General features: G+C 45.9%; 2 protein-coding genes across 2 annotated transcripts; both read right to left on the reverse strand.

Moving 5' to 3' along the window:
- Positions 1-381: 381 nt before the first annotated feature.
- gpaa1 (glycosylphosphatidylinositol anchor attachment 1) lies at positions 382-9,526 on the reverse strand. The gene is made up of 13 exons (XM_088918583.1): positions 9,178-9,526; positions 8,369-8,517; positions 7,824-8,003; positions 7,306-7,417; positions 5,868-6,015; positions 5,455-5,556; positions 5,165-5,361; positions 3,852-4,048; positions 3,456-3,610; positions 3,259-3,329; positions 1,968-2,164; positions 1,401-1,571; positions 382-1,253 (listed from the first exon to the last, which is right to left on the reverse strand). The coding sequence occupies exons 2-13, from the start codon at positions 8,440-8,442 to the stop codon at positions 1,010-1,012; spliced, it is 1,848 nt and encodes a 615-aa protein (XP_088774709.1). The 5' UTR covers positions 8,443-8,517; positions 9,178-9,526; the 3' UTR covers positions 382-1,009.
- A 1,694-nt stretch (positions 9,527-11,220) lies between these two features.
- exosc4 (exosome component 4) lies at positions 11,221-16,550 on the reverse strand. The gene is made up of 3 exons (XM_088919329.1): positions 16,361-16,550; positions 12,303-12,509; positions 11,221-11,677 (listed from the first exon to the last, which is right to left on the reverse strand). Exons 1-3 carry the CDS (start codon positions 16,529-16,531, stop codon positions 11,318-11,320), a joined length of 738 nt encoding a protein of 245 aa, XP_088775455.1. The 5' UTR covers positions 16,532-16,550; the 3' UTR covers positions 11,221-11,317.
- Positions 16,551-16,920: the final 370 nt, after the last annotated feature.

Here is a 16,920-nt window from a genome sequence, read left to right on the forward strand (position 1 = left end):
CTCTCTTACAATTAAGGCTTAAGGATTTTTTTTAACCAGTGTTGACTATATAAAACACCCCCCTCAAAAGCAGTTTACATGTTACATTAAGGACCACATTAGCAGTATTTTTTTTCAGGAAAATCCCCCAGTCTGATCTCACATTGAAATCTGATGCATTTGACTAAACTGATTTTAATAACTTGAAATGCCCCGTTTTGACAAAAAACAGTTTCTTCTTCTCTGATACATGCATAAATAGGAATTTAAGGTTATTTTCATATTCAGACACTAATATTCAAAAGGAGTGACATTTCACAAATTGGTGGGGACAGGCTAAAATGCAGACTTACATACTTCTTAAAAGTTAGTGAAAAAAAGTTTAAGAAACAATGCAAAATGTCAATCCAAAACCCAGGTGTTTTATTAATTTAAAAATAAAGGTTGATGGAACCTTTAAAGAAACATAATAATGAGGGAAGTGAATGTGAATGACAGAGCTCTAACCCCAGTTACTCTGGCTGGAGTGGGTTCCTGCATAGCAGTGAGGGTCAAGATGAGGCTACAGCACTGTGGAAGTTATAAGAGACACTTCTCCTCTTCCTCATTGACATACTAGTGCTTCTGTGTCAGGTCACCTGTCCTTCAGTTCTAACCCTAACCCTCAGACCCTCCGCTCAGACAATTCCCCACACCACTGTCCTCTCTCCCAGAGCCTTAGCTCTGACAATTACCCTACACCCCTGTCTGCTCTCCCAGTGGCCCAGCACTGACAGTCACCCCACACTGCTGTCCTCTCTCTCAGACCCTCATTTCTGATAATGACCCCACACCACTGTCCACTCTCTCAGACCCTCAGCTCTAACGTTAGTCCACACTGCTCTGCTTGTCCACCACCACTCTCCATCTCTTCCCACCCTCCCTCCTCCTGCTCTCCTCCAGTGCTTGCTCTCTCGCAGCAGTCGTGGAGGGCGGTAGAGGGTGAAGGCAGGCGTTTTGGAGGAGCTGGGAAAGGAGCACAAGTGCCGTCTTATTTCCAGAAGAGGATGTTCCAGAGCAGCAGCCAGCAGGGGAAGATGAAAAGGGCCAGCAAGGGGTAGAGCAGCGAGCCGTAGAGGTGGTGGTCCAGGATGCCCTGCGAGACGGCCGACAGGAACAGTCCCCATCCCTCCAGCAGCGTCAGCGGGGCCTCCTGCAACTCCTGGTACAGGAAGAGGCAGAGCAGGAGGGTGCAGCCCGGGCTGAGCAGGATCATGGCACCGGCACACAGGAGCCTGGAAGACAAATGGAGGGGAGGAGGATAAGGAAGGGGGAGAGCGAGAAACAGAGTGGAAACAGAAAATCTTTATTTTGTGCAGCGTGATCCTGTTTGTGTGTATCTGAGAGTGTGTGGAGTACTTCTCGAGTGCTTGAGTGCTTACCTGGGAACATGAGGGGTGATTAAAGCTGCGATGGGCACCTGTGTGAGGGCCAGGATAAAGCCTAGTGAGAAGTTGATGAGGGCGGTGCAGCCGAGCAGCATGGCCAGGTAGAGCAGCGCCAGCAGCTTCAACAACCGCCAGCCACGCTCCGTACCCACCCCGGACAGCACCCTGCGAAAGAGCAAGTTGGAGAGGAGACATTACCATAGTAACACTCTCTCCAGGCTCCTACGAGAGAGAGGGACAGAGTATGCCATTCTAGTTTCCCTCGACTATAAGACATGATGAGAGGACACATAAGATTGGTAACAAAGGAGAAGAGGCCTCTCAGCCCATTGGGTAGTTAGTTGCTAACTGATGTGAGGATCTCATCCAGCCATTTCTTGATAGAAGCCAGGGTTATGGTTTCCACCACTTAGCTGGGTAGCCTGTTCCATACTCTCACACCAATCCTTTGCCTAAAGAATTACATCCTATTCTTGCTGTGTCCTGCTCTGGGATACAAAAACCCACAGTCAGCCCTCTCCAACCCCTGGTGCCATGGACTCTCCCATCAGTGCAGGTTACCTGTGAGTGTTGTGCGGCAGTGCCAGCCCGGCGACGTAGATGGTGATAGCAGTCAGCACCACAGCCTCGGTCTCAGACACAGGGAAATGCTGCACTGCTGCATGCTGGGACAGCACAGGTAGGATGTAGAGTGCAACTCCTGTCAGATGACTGATTAACACTGGCGTCACCAAGGAGAGCACACCTGGGCCAGATACCTAGGAGACAGAAAAAGGGAGAGAAGGGAGTGCACAGAAAGACAAGTGTAAAAGTAAATGGTGGGAAGAAGGAATGAAAGTGGAGAAAAAGTAGGACAGGAAAAGACAGTTTCTCAGTGACAATCAATATCATCTGACCAATGAACTCTATAACCCCTTGTGAGTGTTCTGCATGTTACACATCACAGATAACACTGCTCATGGCACTGAATGATCTCCTGATGCCTCTAAATTCAGACTTATTAACTATTGTTGTTTTTTGGGGGGATTTTAGTGCTTTTGAACCCACTGGAGCACTGTGCATGTACTTCTGGCTATGAAAGGCATTTGCATCAGTGTGTGTCTATAACAAAGACAGGCTTCACATCTGTTGCTAGACTGATCTGTTCAGGGGGTCCTTGGGCTGCTGCTATTCTAAATGTATACGATTCCACTTGCTCAGGTGAGGATGTGCTCTCCCAGTTAAGATGGCAATAATTAGATTCATCAACAGGCTAGAACTCATCTAGTGGCTCTTTCTAGATGGCAGAATTTAGTCTATGGATCCAGTCCTTTTATAATGTAACAGTTTTGCTTCAGAAAAGCAAAATGTCTTCCTTTAATAGGCTATAGCATAAATAGTATTCAGGCATTTAAAAAAAAAGTAAGTTATGCAACTTCACTACTTTTTTCTCTGGTCTGGCACCAGACGGTACTTATTGGAGGATATCACAATCCACACACTTCGGACTCTTATCCATTCCAAAAATAAGCCTCGACAGTGTGCTGTAATGCACTAAGTTGATAGCACAGCCTGCCAGATCAGCTTCAGAGCCTCTCTCTTTTAAATCAAATCTGAAAAGGTACCGTTACATGTGCAGGTAAATATGTGGACTTACTTTCTTTGTTATCATATATTATGCTGGAAGAGTTTCATGTGCCTCTGACATTGATATAGCATTGATGTAGCATTATCTCTTCCTTACTTATATTTTTATGTTATCAAACCACCTCCCACTTCCAATCTATTCATACATATTGTTGTGCTCTCCACCCTGTGAACAGACAACTGCCCCTTCTAGTTGTAGGGACACTAAGACAACAGTCAAACTGACCTCTTCTCCTTCTACAGTTCCATCTTCCAGGCCAGCTATTGGGGTGCTGAGCTGCACCCAGAGGTCCAGAGCATGGGTTACTGTTAAAGACTGGTACAGTGATACATACTGACAATAACTCCCTCTCCCTCAATCGTGCCCCCCCTCTCTCCCTCCTCCCATCTCCATCTCTCCCTCTCAGGTTCAGTGGCAGGATACTCGCAGCAGCAGTATGAGAGCCAGCAGGCTAAAGGCTGGCATGTAGTAGCCTATGGAGACGAAGCGAGAGAGCGAGGGCAGCAGGTAGAAGAAGTAGGACTGATGCAGACGTTCCAGCAGGTTATTTAGCTTCCGGTACATCCCCTCCAGCAGCCTGAAGAGTACAGGGACAAATGCATAAACACCAGTCACACATGCCAGACATGCAGTAGAATCTACACTGTAGAGGCCTAATCCATGGACACAACAAGAGTCACACAATGTAGAACAGCCTGACATGCTCTATAATCTATGTTACAGAGACATAATATTAAATTATGACTACTGTACAAAAGGCTGATATAAAAACCTTCTGTAACGCATCTACATTCCAACACATTGTAGGCGGCACCTACTTGCCCACTGTGGTGATGTCCGTCTTGTACTGACGGAAGCTGTTGATGCCACGCACTGTGGCAGCCTCGATGTGGTAACGGAGGAAGAGGCCGTGATCACCCCAAGGCCGCCCGCTGGCCTGGCGCAGGACCATCAGCAGCATTGTCTCCACGGAGTGGGTGTACCCAGCTACGGTGTCCCAGTCATTGCGCTGGAGCTGCAGGGGTGGAGGAGAGAGTGAGTGCCGCGCACCTCATCATGCCCTGTGTGTTTCAGCTGCAGAAAGGGACAGAACCTTACAGCATTACCGCATGTACCTTTACTTTAAAACACAGTAGGACCACTATTTTTTTATTTTAGAACTTGGAATTGTCATTATGTCTCAGCTCACATGGACACAATCAGGTAGTGCACTTAGGCTCCTCTAACCTGACCACCCATCAGGCAATTCTGCTCCTGACCTCTTGCAAGAGCCGCAGCGATTTACAGGAGGGTAAGTCCCAACCAGGCAGGGGCACGTTCCTCACTCAATTCTCCAGGAGCCCGTAGAATCCCAGGAAGCCACAGCATTTCCTGTTCCATCAGGAGTCAAAAAAGCCCTGGCTGCCTAATTCCCAGCCCTGATCCCAGGAAGAAGGGTGAGCCAGTTGTGTGCTGCTGCCTGGGGAATGCCAGTAACTGGTAGCTGTTGACTCAAGATGTCTAGACCTTACAGCTCTACCTGAGCTCAAAGACAGCCCTGCTACTAGCTGAGCTACTCAGAAATCTGTGTAGGAATAACCCATTTTCAAGGCAAAAAGAGAAATAAAGAGAACATATAGTTATCTACCATGCAGTGTGAAGAGATAAGAGAGACACCTGGGAAGTGAGATAATAATTTCATTTCCTGTTTTAATATTTTTGCTAAATATGCAGCCTATTGGCTTGAAGTTGGCTTTGTGCCCAAATATATAAAGATGCTGCCTGTCCTTGGTCAGTAAGATAAAGGGCATGTATTTGGTAAGCTGGCTGTACACCCAGAACATGAAAAGAACTAACTGTTGTCTAGTCTGCAACTTAGATATAATTAATTGTCATGTGTTGCTGTCTTATCATTTGTTAAGAATGTGTCATAGTAACTGGTTTGTTTTAAGGTATAAAGGACCATCTTCAGTTACTTATTTTTAAGTCTGGTGGTTGCAAACTGGACTTCCATATGCATATGAAATAAAGAGACTTCTGCTTCACGGACACCTGAACTTTGTCATTTGTATGACACAACAACTGTAAAGACAAAAAGAAAATGTGAAGACTGACAAAGAGAAAGAAATAGACAAAGACGTGAACTACTTACCTTGCCCTGTATGGTACAGAGGATGCCTGTTTTCTGGCAGAAGGCATAGAAGAGGTTTGTCAAGTCCAGGTTGGGCAGCTGCCCATTCAAACCCTCCAGCACCAAGTCCAGGCTGGTGATGACATCACTGCTGAGCTCCAGAGACAGGGCCGCCTGAATCGAGCCCCCACGACCCTGCAGGGGCTGGGCGCTGATGCCTGCGAAGCGGAGAAAAGCCTGTCTTTATAAACTTATAACAGACTGCCCTGACTCGCTCAATGCAACACAACCGCCTTCCTGTACAGACTGACCTGTGATGTTGACATCGTGGTAGCCCTCCAGCCAGGCCTCCATGCCGATCAGGTCATGGTCATTCACCAGGAAGATCAGGTCTTTCGCCCAGTAGATCTGACCTGACCACACAACCCACCCAATGATCACAACAACAATTACTGGTGGAATGTAATGCAAAACAGGCATTCTGTTTCTGTATAGAGAGCAACATTTAGAATTGTGCACATAAACTCTGTAATCTGAAAGAAACACAGTGCAAAAAGCTCGAAAAACCTAGAAAGTATGGGTCCTTGTTGCACAAACCTTGTGTAAACCTCACAGTAGTACAAGTACTAATTTTGGATTAAATCCTTACCATCCATATATGTGAAGACTAATAATTCTTTGTTTGCGCTAGTGTGTCGGCATGTATCTAGGAATTGTGGCTCACCTCTGAAGTACTGGGCCAGGCTCAGCAGCAGCCCCACAGCCTGGTTGTTGGCAGTGCCTGGACTGCAGGGGGCACTCAGAACCAGAGACTCAGTCCGCGGCGCTCGGGGGGCACGCAGGATACCATAGACATTAGTGCCTCTCACCATCTGGGAAAAAGAGTGAAGGAGTTGGGGTGAGAGGAAGTGGTGAGGGACATGGGCAGACATGGATCAGGACAGCAGGAACAGGGGGTAGTGGGGCAAAAGACAGGGAAAAGCATAAAACACAGACGTTGTCTGTTAAAATCTAAAAAGTCTTATCTCTCTGAGGCTTTGCCTGGCCATACCAGCTGCTTGATTCATTAGCCATTTGTAGGTCACGAGACACACATTAAAAAGTTTACAAATAAGAATAATCTACAAACAGGATTCATAGCTGGTTCAAGTAAAGGCTATGAGAGTAGGTTGAGACCTGTGGCACAGAAGTCGCTGGTTAAAGTCCAAATGACACACAGCTGGATAAGCATGACTGAGGTAGGGATGGTGTTAGTTAGCCACAGTTCTTCTGGAGAAAAAGCCACTCCTGCTGCCTCCTGGAGGCCTTCATGTCTACAGTGATGTCACTGCCATCAGCACAGGATACCTTCCAGGGTATCAAGATTCATGATACAAACCGATATATCAGAGGAGCATGTCTCTTTCTCCTCATCAGGTTTACATCACTAATTACCTTCTTGTCAAGAAACAAAAGAATAATTTCACCACTGTATTTTTTTAGAAATCTAGAATCATCAATATGTTTGTAAAAGCAACCCAGTCTAGAATTACCAGTCGCATGCTTTAGCTCTCCTCACACAGGGGAGAATAAAGAAGTGCAGACCGGCTCCTCCGACCAGTTCACGATCAAGCCACTTGGTTCTTAATGTATGGGGTTTGACACTGATGGGAAAGCCGACAGTACTGGAACCTGCAAGCACCCTGAGAGGCTGCATGGATCGACAAGAGCCTTTGACAACTAATCCCACCTCACCCTCAGAGGTGCTCTTCCAATTATGCTGCTTGAATCTTTGAGTTGAATCCTGCTCACAGCTGGCACATAACATGACCCAGGCCTGAACCTGTGATCGACAAGTCCCATTCCCATATGATCCACTGGACAGGCCCAATTTGACCACTTCTTGGTTGTTTTTCTTTTCTTTTGGTTAAGCTAAAAGCAAATATCAAGCTGTCTGTAGATGATGTTAGAGTGCTTGGGCTGTTTCTGCAAACAGAACAAGAGGGACTCTTCAGTCTCTAGAACAGCAGCGGCGGACAGATCCTTCTACAAGTTTCATCCTGGATATACCCAGTCACTGCAGGTTTTCTGCAACTATTTTTCTATCATACCTGGTGTCTCTGCTTTGCTTCTAGGTTTCTAGGTACAGTAGACTGAATGTGTGTACATGTGCGTGTACTCACGTATCTCTCCTTGCTCTCGTCAGGGAAGGGCAGTGTCCGGGAGAAGGTCTGGGTGTAGACCTCCAGGCCCCGGCTCTGCATGGCCTGCACCAGCCACTCCACTGGCATCCCACTACACGGGAAGGAAGGCCATCAAGCAAAGGAGGAGGAAGAAGGGGAGGGAGAGAAATAGAGAAGGGGAAAGGCAAAACAGCAGAGCTTTAATTTGCAGCTTTTCTTGTGTGCTGTGAACACAAAATGTGAACTATCAATACAGCTAGAGGTTGTTAGAAAAATGTGCATGCCACTAACTAGTCTAACTTTAATGCTAGTAGATAATCCACCACAAATTCTTATCCCAGTTTCTTCAAGGATCTAGAATCATCATCTTTAACAAAGCATGTATTCCAGATTTTATGTGTGAAGAAGAGTCTTGTGAAGCCTGGGTCACTTCTAAGCCTCCTCACTGAGCAGGTGTGTGTTTCTTTACTGACCTGTGGGCAGTGTCTCAGCAGAAGACTGCACAGCGTCAGACTCACCCTGCCTTCTTCTTGTGCACGGCGAACTCCCTGGCAGCCGACAGCGCCCGCTCGCCCCCGGTGAAGCGCTCCTCCACCATGGTGGAGCCCATGGCGTTCTCGGACATGTAGGTGCGCAGCGTGAAGGGCTCAAACGCCAAGCCCATGAACCAGGCCACACCAGCGAGGTAGCACAGCACGCTGACAGAGACAGAACCACAAAGAAGAAATGGCAGATGGCTTTTTAAGCATGATCGTGCTGGTGATTATGCAGTACATGTGACTTTCTAACTTTCTTTTTTGACTTTCTATTGTTTTTTTTACTTTTTAAGCATAGTTGCTTTGGCGATTCTGCAGGACGTTTGACATCCTGCTTAGCCCTTGACTTTACATTCAAGCATATTTGAATTTAAGAGAGCTCAAAAGAGAGAATGAGAGACAAGGGAAAAGGATGCCAAGTGACAACACAGAGAGTGAGGAACAGGCATGGAGAGACTGGGCACGGTACAGATGTGTAAGTCAGACAGGTGCAAGTTATCAAGGTGTGTGAGGGCATGCAGACAGACCAGAGAGGCGTGTTGAGTCGGGTCAGCAGGCTGGTCAGTGCTCTCCTGCGGTTGGGGTCAGACAGCAGGCCCATCTTCCCTCACTTGTCAGCTCAAACTTCAGCACTGCAAAACATGGACCACTGGTCCCACGGCTGTGTGCTCACAGGCTGTCAAGACATAATCCACAGTCACCACACAAGAAGAGAGAGCACACTAGTACATCATATTTCTCCAAGCCATTTCAGACATTTTGGACTGACTGGCATATGGATTGGTTCTTATCTGTAAAAGAACTGACTCCCTTTTCAGAGTAGTCTGAGCCACCCAGAGATTTATTCAACCTGAGTAGTCATTAATCTGGTAGTACGATAACATTTTATTAATATCACGGGTTGTAGCGTATTGGTGATCAATCATTTAGCTACAGGGCTGTAATGAATGTAACAGTACCAGGTGGTAATCTCTTTGTGCTCACGTATTCTTCAGTATAAACTAAAGACACTGTGGTGGCTTTATTTTATACTACAGAGTTAATTCACGGGTAATCCAAAAACTACACCTTTCTATCACACAACACAAATCTCACAAGAACAGGAACTCAATATCAAGACCATGAATGAACAGCCACTGGATAAAAAGCACAGTAATCTTTCTAAGGGTCTTCTACAAAAACACTGCAAGTCTTTGTTTCTTTTCCTCACGTTTTTGTAATACGATCTTGCTCAGAAATATATAGTTATTGTTACAACACCTATTGTAACAATATTCCAGCGTGATACTATGCAGTTCTTTCACTCCACACCCAATGAAACATGACTGTACGATACCTTTTCTACTGCCCATTTTTTTCAGTCTATCCGTCTAGCTTTCTATGAGGTTACTGGTATTTTCCGACTACACCGACAGCATAAGTACCACATTTATCAATGTTAATGTCACGCCATTTGAAATGTATAGAAAAAGCCGTCTCTCATGAATACCGAGCTGTGTGTCCTGTCGCCTTCTCCTTCTCTTAACCGGTTCTCCTATTTGCTAAATGCACAGTGCCGCTTATCCAATACAGTGTGCCTCGCCAAAACTAAACCACCACCCGAACTGTAACAGCAAGATAAACCGGATTTTGCAGGGATTTACTGTAGTTGCTCTTTGCAGTACAGTGTTGTTCCTTGTTTCTAGTCGGAACACCGGACACACTTCCGGGAGAAAGAGAAGTACTTCCTGTATCTCTGTAAGTACAGTAAAAGCACGTTTCTCCAGCATCGCCTCCTGTTGGACTGATTTAAGCAGGCTTTAACTGCGATTTTTTTCAGGGTTTTATTAAAAGGTTAATAGTGCAACACAAAGTAAAAGTGTAGAGAATGATCATTTTTTAACTTATCTTAAAATGATATTATTTGGAATGAAAAAAGCAAATCTTCCTAAAACAATTAAGATCTCAGATTAGATCTCAGATCTCTATTGAGAAAGGACAGGTTGTAACTCAGGTGATATTTTCAGACATTTTTGTGGTACGGTAGTTATTTAATCTAAAGAAAATGTATTTATGGATATTATATTAATGGGCTTTATGGGACAAAACTAGCCATGGCTAAGAGACAAAGAGCTTTACATTTTACAAGACAGGAAGACCATGTGTCGGTTCAGTCAAGTGAAGTCTACTGGTGTGAAGGGGTATTATTAGTAAAACTTCTGCATCTTTTATATCCATGATAAAGTCATAGGCTTGTATAGCCTTGGCCATTTCAGGGCCGGTTAGCTTAGTTGGTTAAAGTAAGGTGCTAATAATGCCAAGGTTGCAGGTTCGATCCCCATATAGGTCTCCTTCTTTCTTAGCCAGCAGCCATATCAACCTGCAGCTCACAACTGACAACCCACTGAAGCTAAGCAGGTGTGAGCCCAGCCAGTACCTGGCTATAACAGCTAGATAGACCAGATGGGAAAAACTAAGGTTACTGTTCGAAGTGGTGTTAGTGGGGCCAGTAGGGGGCGCTCACTCTGCGGTCTATGTGGGTCCTAATGCCCCAGTATAGTGACGGAGACACTATACTGGAAAAAAAGTGCTGTCCTTTAATGTGGTCATTAAAAATCCCAATAGGGGTGTAACCCTGGTATCCTGGCCAAATTTCCCATTGGCCTTTACCAATCATGGCCTCCTAATAATCCCCATCTCTGAAGTGGCTTCATCACTCTGTTCTCCTCCCACCTGACAGCTGATGTGTGGTGAGTGTACAGGTGCACTATGGCTGCCGCTGCATCATCCAGGTGGGTGCTGGTGATGAGGGAGGGAGTCCCCATTACCTGTAAAGTGCTTTGAGTGGAGTATCCAGAAGAGCACTATGTAAGAGATAAGATAAGATCACTTTATTGGCCATTTACAATTTCTTGAAGGGCCTTGCTCAGGGGCCCAACGGAGTAGGATTCCTCTGCCGGCCAGGGGATAAGATACGAACTGGCAACCTTCCAGCCACAGGCGCAGATCCTTAGCCACAGAGCCACCACGCCACCCAGTGTAAGTGTAAGGAATTATTATCATTATTATAGAAAGGTGAATAATAATAAGCAAAACACAGACTCACAACACACCTTCCAACCAAACCTCACAACTATTAAGAGCCTCTCTACCAGGTAAAAAACAACAAAAATTCTTCTACATCGGACCATTTGATTAAAGACCACTTCCAATTGCAAAGAATAAATTACATCAATAATTACTTTTTTTTGAGGGAAATGCATCAGCTCAAAACAATGTTCAAAGAAACAGATCCAGGATAAACCACACCTGCCAGTTGGGTTCCCCCTGTCAGAACCAAGAGTCAAATTGGGGAGACTGGGAGACTGACACCACACACAAGACGTGAGTATCGACTGGTTTTATTACAGCATGTACAGTACAAGCAGCTACAAACACTCATACAAAAATAGAAACTTCATTCAACAAGCCCTGAGCCCACCACTCCCTCCCCTCCCTCACTCAGCGGTCAGCGTGGTCACCTCCTGCAGGTGCTCCCTGACCACTCTGTCCAGCACTGTGCTCAGGCTCCTGCAGGCGGTCATGGCCGCCTCCATCAGAGTGTCCAAGTGGTCCTGGTGCAGCCGGGCGTCCATCTGCAGCAGGGCGATCTGGCCTCCCTGCGGCAGCAGGGCCAGGCTGAGCACCGTGCCGCCCCCCGCCTCCTCGGCGTGGCACAGGTCCGCCAGGGGCGTGTCCTCCACGAAGCCCGCGCTGCAGGCGCACACGTAGTCGCGCAGAGGGATGCCGGCGTCGATCACGGCCAGGGTGGCCGCGTTGACGCTGGCGCTGTAGTTCCCCCCATCTGACTGCAGGATCTGGGGTGGGTGGGGGGTCGACGGTGCAAGTCACCGGAAGAAAATAGAGAAACGGAGAGCAGAAAGGGAGAATCAGGGGAAAGAAGACAAGACGTGTGCTTTGCTTTAAAAGCATGCACTTTGCACTATTTGTTTACTTTGAAGTAGCAAGTAATATTGTTATACACTTGACATACCCCATACATTTATAGCAAAAAAACAAAAATAATTATTTTAAACGAAAAATGGAAATCCATGAACACATAAGTATCCAAACTTATTTTTTGTAAAACTTAATAACAGCAAGTGCAAATTTAAGATAACTATGCTCAACTACGTTATGCTTAGGGAGTGCACAACAATACAAAAACATAACACAGCCAAAGGCGGTTCCATCAAATATTGATTTCATGGGTCTGAATACGTATAAAATCAACATATTTCAGTTTTTTTCCTCTTTGGTTTTTGCCAACATTTACTGTAACTTAATTTACCCTTAGATATCTTCAGTTTGAGCGTTCAGGTTTTGAACTGAATATTGAGTTTACCCTCGTTTTGGAATTTCTGAAAACGGGACACCGCAGGAACTTCTTGCGCAAGGCACTGTGTATGAGCTGGGAGGGGCGCCAGCGAGCTGCGGTATTACCTTGACGTATATGTCTATCTGTGAGCGCGGGTACAGTTGTGTCAGGATGGCCGCCTCAAAAGTCTGCTTGAGGTGCTGGCTGACCTCGCTGGACTTGCGGTCGCCATGCGGCCTCCTCTTCCTCTCCGCCGTGCTGAAGGTGGCCATGCTGAACTGGCAGTTGATGACCGCGCGGTCGTGCAGGGCCTTCCCGCGAGACCCCCGCACCTGCGGACACAGAGAGGAGCTGCGTGGGTGATGAATCTCAGACACCCCGGCACCGAGCTGCACGGCTCTCACACCCCACCAAAATGCACCGTTCCGCTTTCTGTGGAGTGATGTCCCCCTGTGCGTTGATCAAATACACAATTACAACTTCTTTTTTCATAGCAGATTGGTCTTCCAGCAAAGCTCAATCTCTAAGGGAGCCTGAGACACAGTAATCATCCTGTAAGTGCATCTGCTCAAATCCTACCATCTCCATCCATCCCCAAGCGACTCCTGAACCACTGATTTAGCCAAGCTGGGATCAATTCGTGCTAACACGTAATAGGCTTCCTGAGAATGTGAGAGTGCACAATGTTTGACGTATCCTAGCTGGTCATGGAAAGGCACAAATGTCACATTGTTCTCCAAAGTGACCATTTTCCAACCATGTCTGGGGGACCCTCAAGTTCCCCTGCATCTCCTTGTGCGAGGAGGCCTCACCACTCCCAGGGGCCCAGTCTAAGCACCACTTTTCCTCAGTCAACAAGGCAATTAATTGCCAGGCAAAATATCCCAGAAGTATCAGAACCCTGACAGTGAGAGGAGACCATTCAGCCCATCTAGTCCATTCGGCACTTACTGGCAAATTAATCTGAGGAGCCCATCCAGCTGTTTCTTGGAAGAAGCCATGGATTTGGCTTCGACAACTTGCCTGGGCTGCCTGTCCTAATGCCCCCCCCCCCAACATAAACTTCTGAAGCCGAATTGAACTCACTACTTTCATTTGATAGAGTACCTTGTCAGGATGGGTACCACTCTGAAGTACCAAGAGCTGACAAGGCACAGTTCAATCCAGCAACAACACCAAACTAATAATAATAATAATTGCTTACACTCATATAGCGCTTTTCTGGACACTCCACTCAAAGCGCTTTACAGGTAATGGGGACTCCCCTCCACCACCACCAATGTGCAGCATCCACCTGGATGATGCGACAGCACCCTTAGTGCGCCAGAACAGTGACAAAGCCAATTCATATATGGGGATTATTAGGAGGCCATGACTGCTAAAGGCCAATAGAAAACTTGGCCAGGATGCTGGGAACCCCTATTCTTTTCGAAAAACACCCTGGTATTTTTAACGACCACAGAGAGTCAGGACCTTTGTTTATGTCACATCTGAAGAATGGTGCCTTTTTTGCCCCACAGTAGTGTCCCCATCACTATACTGGGGCATTATGACCCACACAGATCGCAGAGTGAGCACCCCCTACTGGCCCCTCTAATAACATAATACCTCTTCCAGCAACGACCTTACGTTTTTCCCAGGAGGTCTCCCATCCAGGTACAGACCAGGCTCACACCTGCTTAGCTTCAGTAGGTTGCTAGTTGCGAGTTGCAGGGTGATATGGCTGCTGGCAATTCATAACTGATAAGTTTTCATAACTGATCGCCAGAGCACCGTACAGCAGACTTTGAGTACGATAACAAGCACTGGAGCAGAGAACAGCACAGAACACAGAACAGTGGTTTATTTTAATGTAACTGTAAAGTTTAAAAGGCGAAAGAATCATTCATATTTTATGAGGTCAGCCTAATACTGTATCGTTGCCTCAGCGGCACTGCACAAGCTATGAGAGACCCAGAGACACCTGCTAAGCTCTTCACTGTTCGGAATCTGGAAGGCTAAAATGTCTGCAGATCAGACGACACTGCAGGATATCTGATCTGCAGATCTCCCACTACCTCCTGTGCACTGTAATGCTCTATACTGTCCGCTCCCTTTCCTGCCTCTGCCAAAAGCATAACCAGACATCTTTAATGTCTTTGTACTGCATTTCAAACCTTGCTTGCAAAGTGCTAATCTCCTTCTAACAAAGAATACTGTGCATGTTTGTTGCAACATTCCATTACTTAATACAAAACAAAACTTGATACAAAACCAAACCATCACCAGAGAAGCTGCTGTCAATGTTACATTAAATTGCAGATCATTTCACACAGCCACCACTGGTGAAACCCCTGGGATATTTTTCCTAATGGACTGGTCAGTCTCTTCTGCAGAAGGTCTGGATGTTCTGCGTATACAGTGGCATACTTCCATGCGAGTACCCACATAGCTGTTTCACTGTTTTACGTTCAAGTGTTCAGCAACAAGGCAATTTATCAAAGAGCTTAACTTCCATCATGATGTGGTCCTTGTTCATTGCTTAACAGGCAATGGTGACTTGAGGTGCCATTTGTGCAGAAGCACAGACTGCTGTGCCACTGTCTGTGTGTATTTAGCCTCAGTCAGGCCCTGTAGCTCTGTTTCACAGGCCCTTTGGTAGATGGATTTTAGAGGTCTATTGACTTCTATGGGTAGATAGGTGATCAACATTATCTCCAATACTTTTTCAGATAGCCTTTAATTTCTCTATATATATACACTCAAGGAGGGATCTTTGTTATAGTTGTTATCATAGAAATAGAAAATGGTCAAAAAAATGTTCGCAGGTTTTTTAGTTTTCCTGTGCCCTAGGTAGGGTGCCTGCTGTGCCTACTGGATAATATGACCTTACCCTCGACAAGGTAATTAATTACCTAGAGTTCCAGCTGCTCACAGAGATCACTTATACGTATTTATGCTGTAAACAGTTTCCATATGACTGTATTCCCAAGCATACTTTCAGACAGTTTAACATAACATCACTTTATTAGCCCAGTACAATTTCTTGCATTAGGAATTTGTCTTTTCGCATACCCCAGCTTGCTCTCCATGAGACACAGACACACAGACAGGGAGAGAAGCTTGGGTCAGAGCGCAGGGTCAGCCATTTATACAGCGCCCCCGGAGCAGTTGGGGTTAAGGGCATTGCTCAGATTCCCTGCCAGCTGCAGGATTTGAACCGGCAACCTTCCAGCCACAGGCACAGATCCTTGGCCACAGAGTCACCGCTCCGCCCATCTATACGTTTTTAAAATTGCCTGAAACTGAAAATAATTCCTATGCAAATTAAGATGTAAATGTTGCAGAGATACATAATGGTGGTTAATAACTAACAACAGCTGTTACACCCACTGATCAATGACAGTGAGAATTCACTACAGGTAGGTTTTGTAGGCGGCTTATTTATAAAACCTAAAAAGCTACCTGGATCATATTAGGATATGCATGGGCAGCACAGTAACAGAGTGGTTAGTATTGCTGCCTTGCAGCGCTGGGGCCCTGGGTTCTATTCCTGGATTCCTCTCTGTGTGGAGTTTGAATGTTCTCCATTCAACCTCTTGTGGGTTTCCTCCAACTGTCCAGAGAAAACCAGTGCTGTGTAAGTGTGTGTGTGTGTTGTGTGCATCCTGGGATGGATTGGTATCCAGTCCAGGGTGTACCTTGCCTTGCTCCTGTTGCTTGCCGAGATAGGCTGCGGCCACTCTGCAACACTGTATTGGATAAAGTGTTTAGAAAATAGATTGATAGCATATGCATAACTGAAACTGCAACTAACGAATTCATATTTAAAATAACTTCGTCTGTGGTTAATTCAAGAAGGGTGTATTACGTAACTAAAAAGTGAACGTAATTTCGTTCAAAGAGCAGGTCCTATTCTTACTGAAATAGTCCATGTGAACAAGCTGTATACGGTCATCCTTACTGTACAGCTTTCAGATTGAAACGTATCGAGCATACCCCTGACGTTGCATGTAACTTCCTCTGTGCATCAACGGCAACGTCGATCGGATTTAATCAAAAATGATAAAGCACTTTCACAAAGGAGCTTCGAACGTAACGATCATCCTCTATGAAATTAATGCCAGTCATTGAAAGGCAGAAGGCTGCCTACTCTACACACACCCCGGGCCCAGCTACTCTCCCTGCCTGCCAGGAGACTCACCTCATGCGGTCCGTACACTACCGCGAGCGCCTTGGTGTTCCCCTGCTCGATGTAGGCAGACCCATCGCCCTGCGCGAAGACCCCCATGCGGGCTTGCACCTTGCGGAGCTCGGAAGGCTTCCTTCCATCCAGCCGGTATCCCTGATCGGACAGCAACTCTAACCCGGCCATGTTTCAAAACTCATGTGAGAAAGTGATACAGCCCGTCAAAATAAAAAAAACTACTATACCCACAATCCTTCTGTTTTGCCGTCGCTCTATATTATTGTCATCTTGTTCGTCATCTTCCTTGTCTTACGTAGTTTATTGCATATTCATAATAAAATCCTTGTCAATAATGTTCCGCATTTTTGGGATTTCATGTTTGCCCTTCGTGATGCCCCATTAAGCACTTTTTTGGTTCAGTCTCTCAATTAAAAACATTAAAATTAAACATTTTTACTTTTAGCTTGTGACGCTTATATAACACAACATATAGAAGATGCAAAGACTTTTTAAATGCATTTTGAACGACATAAGAAAAATGTTTACTTTTTTTAATAAAATAAGCAAATCAGGTT

This window comes from Atractosteus spatula, chromosome 6, assembly GCF_055471065.1.
Source record: "Atractosteus spatula isolate fAtrSpa1 chromosome 6, fAtrSpa1.hap1, whole genome shotgun sequence".
NCBI classification, from domain to species: domain Eukaryota; kingdom Metazoa; phylum Chordata; class Actinopteri; order Semionotiformes; family Lepisosteidae; genus Atractosteus; species Atractosteus spatula.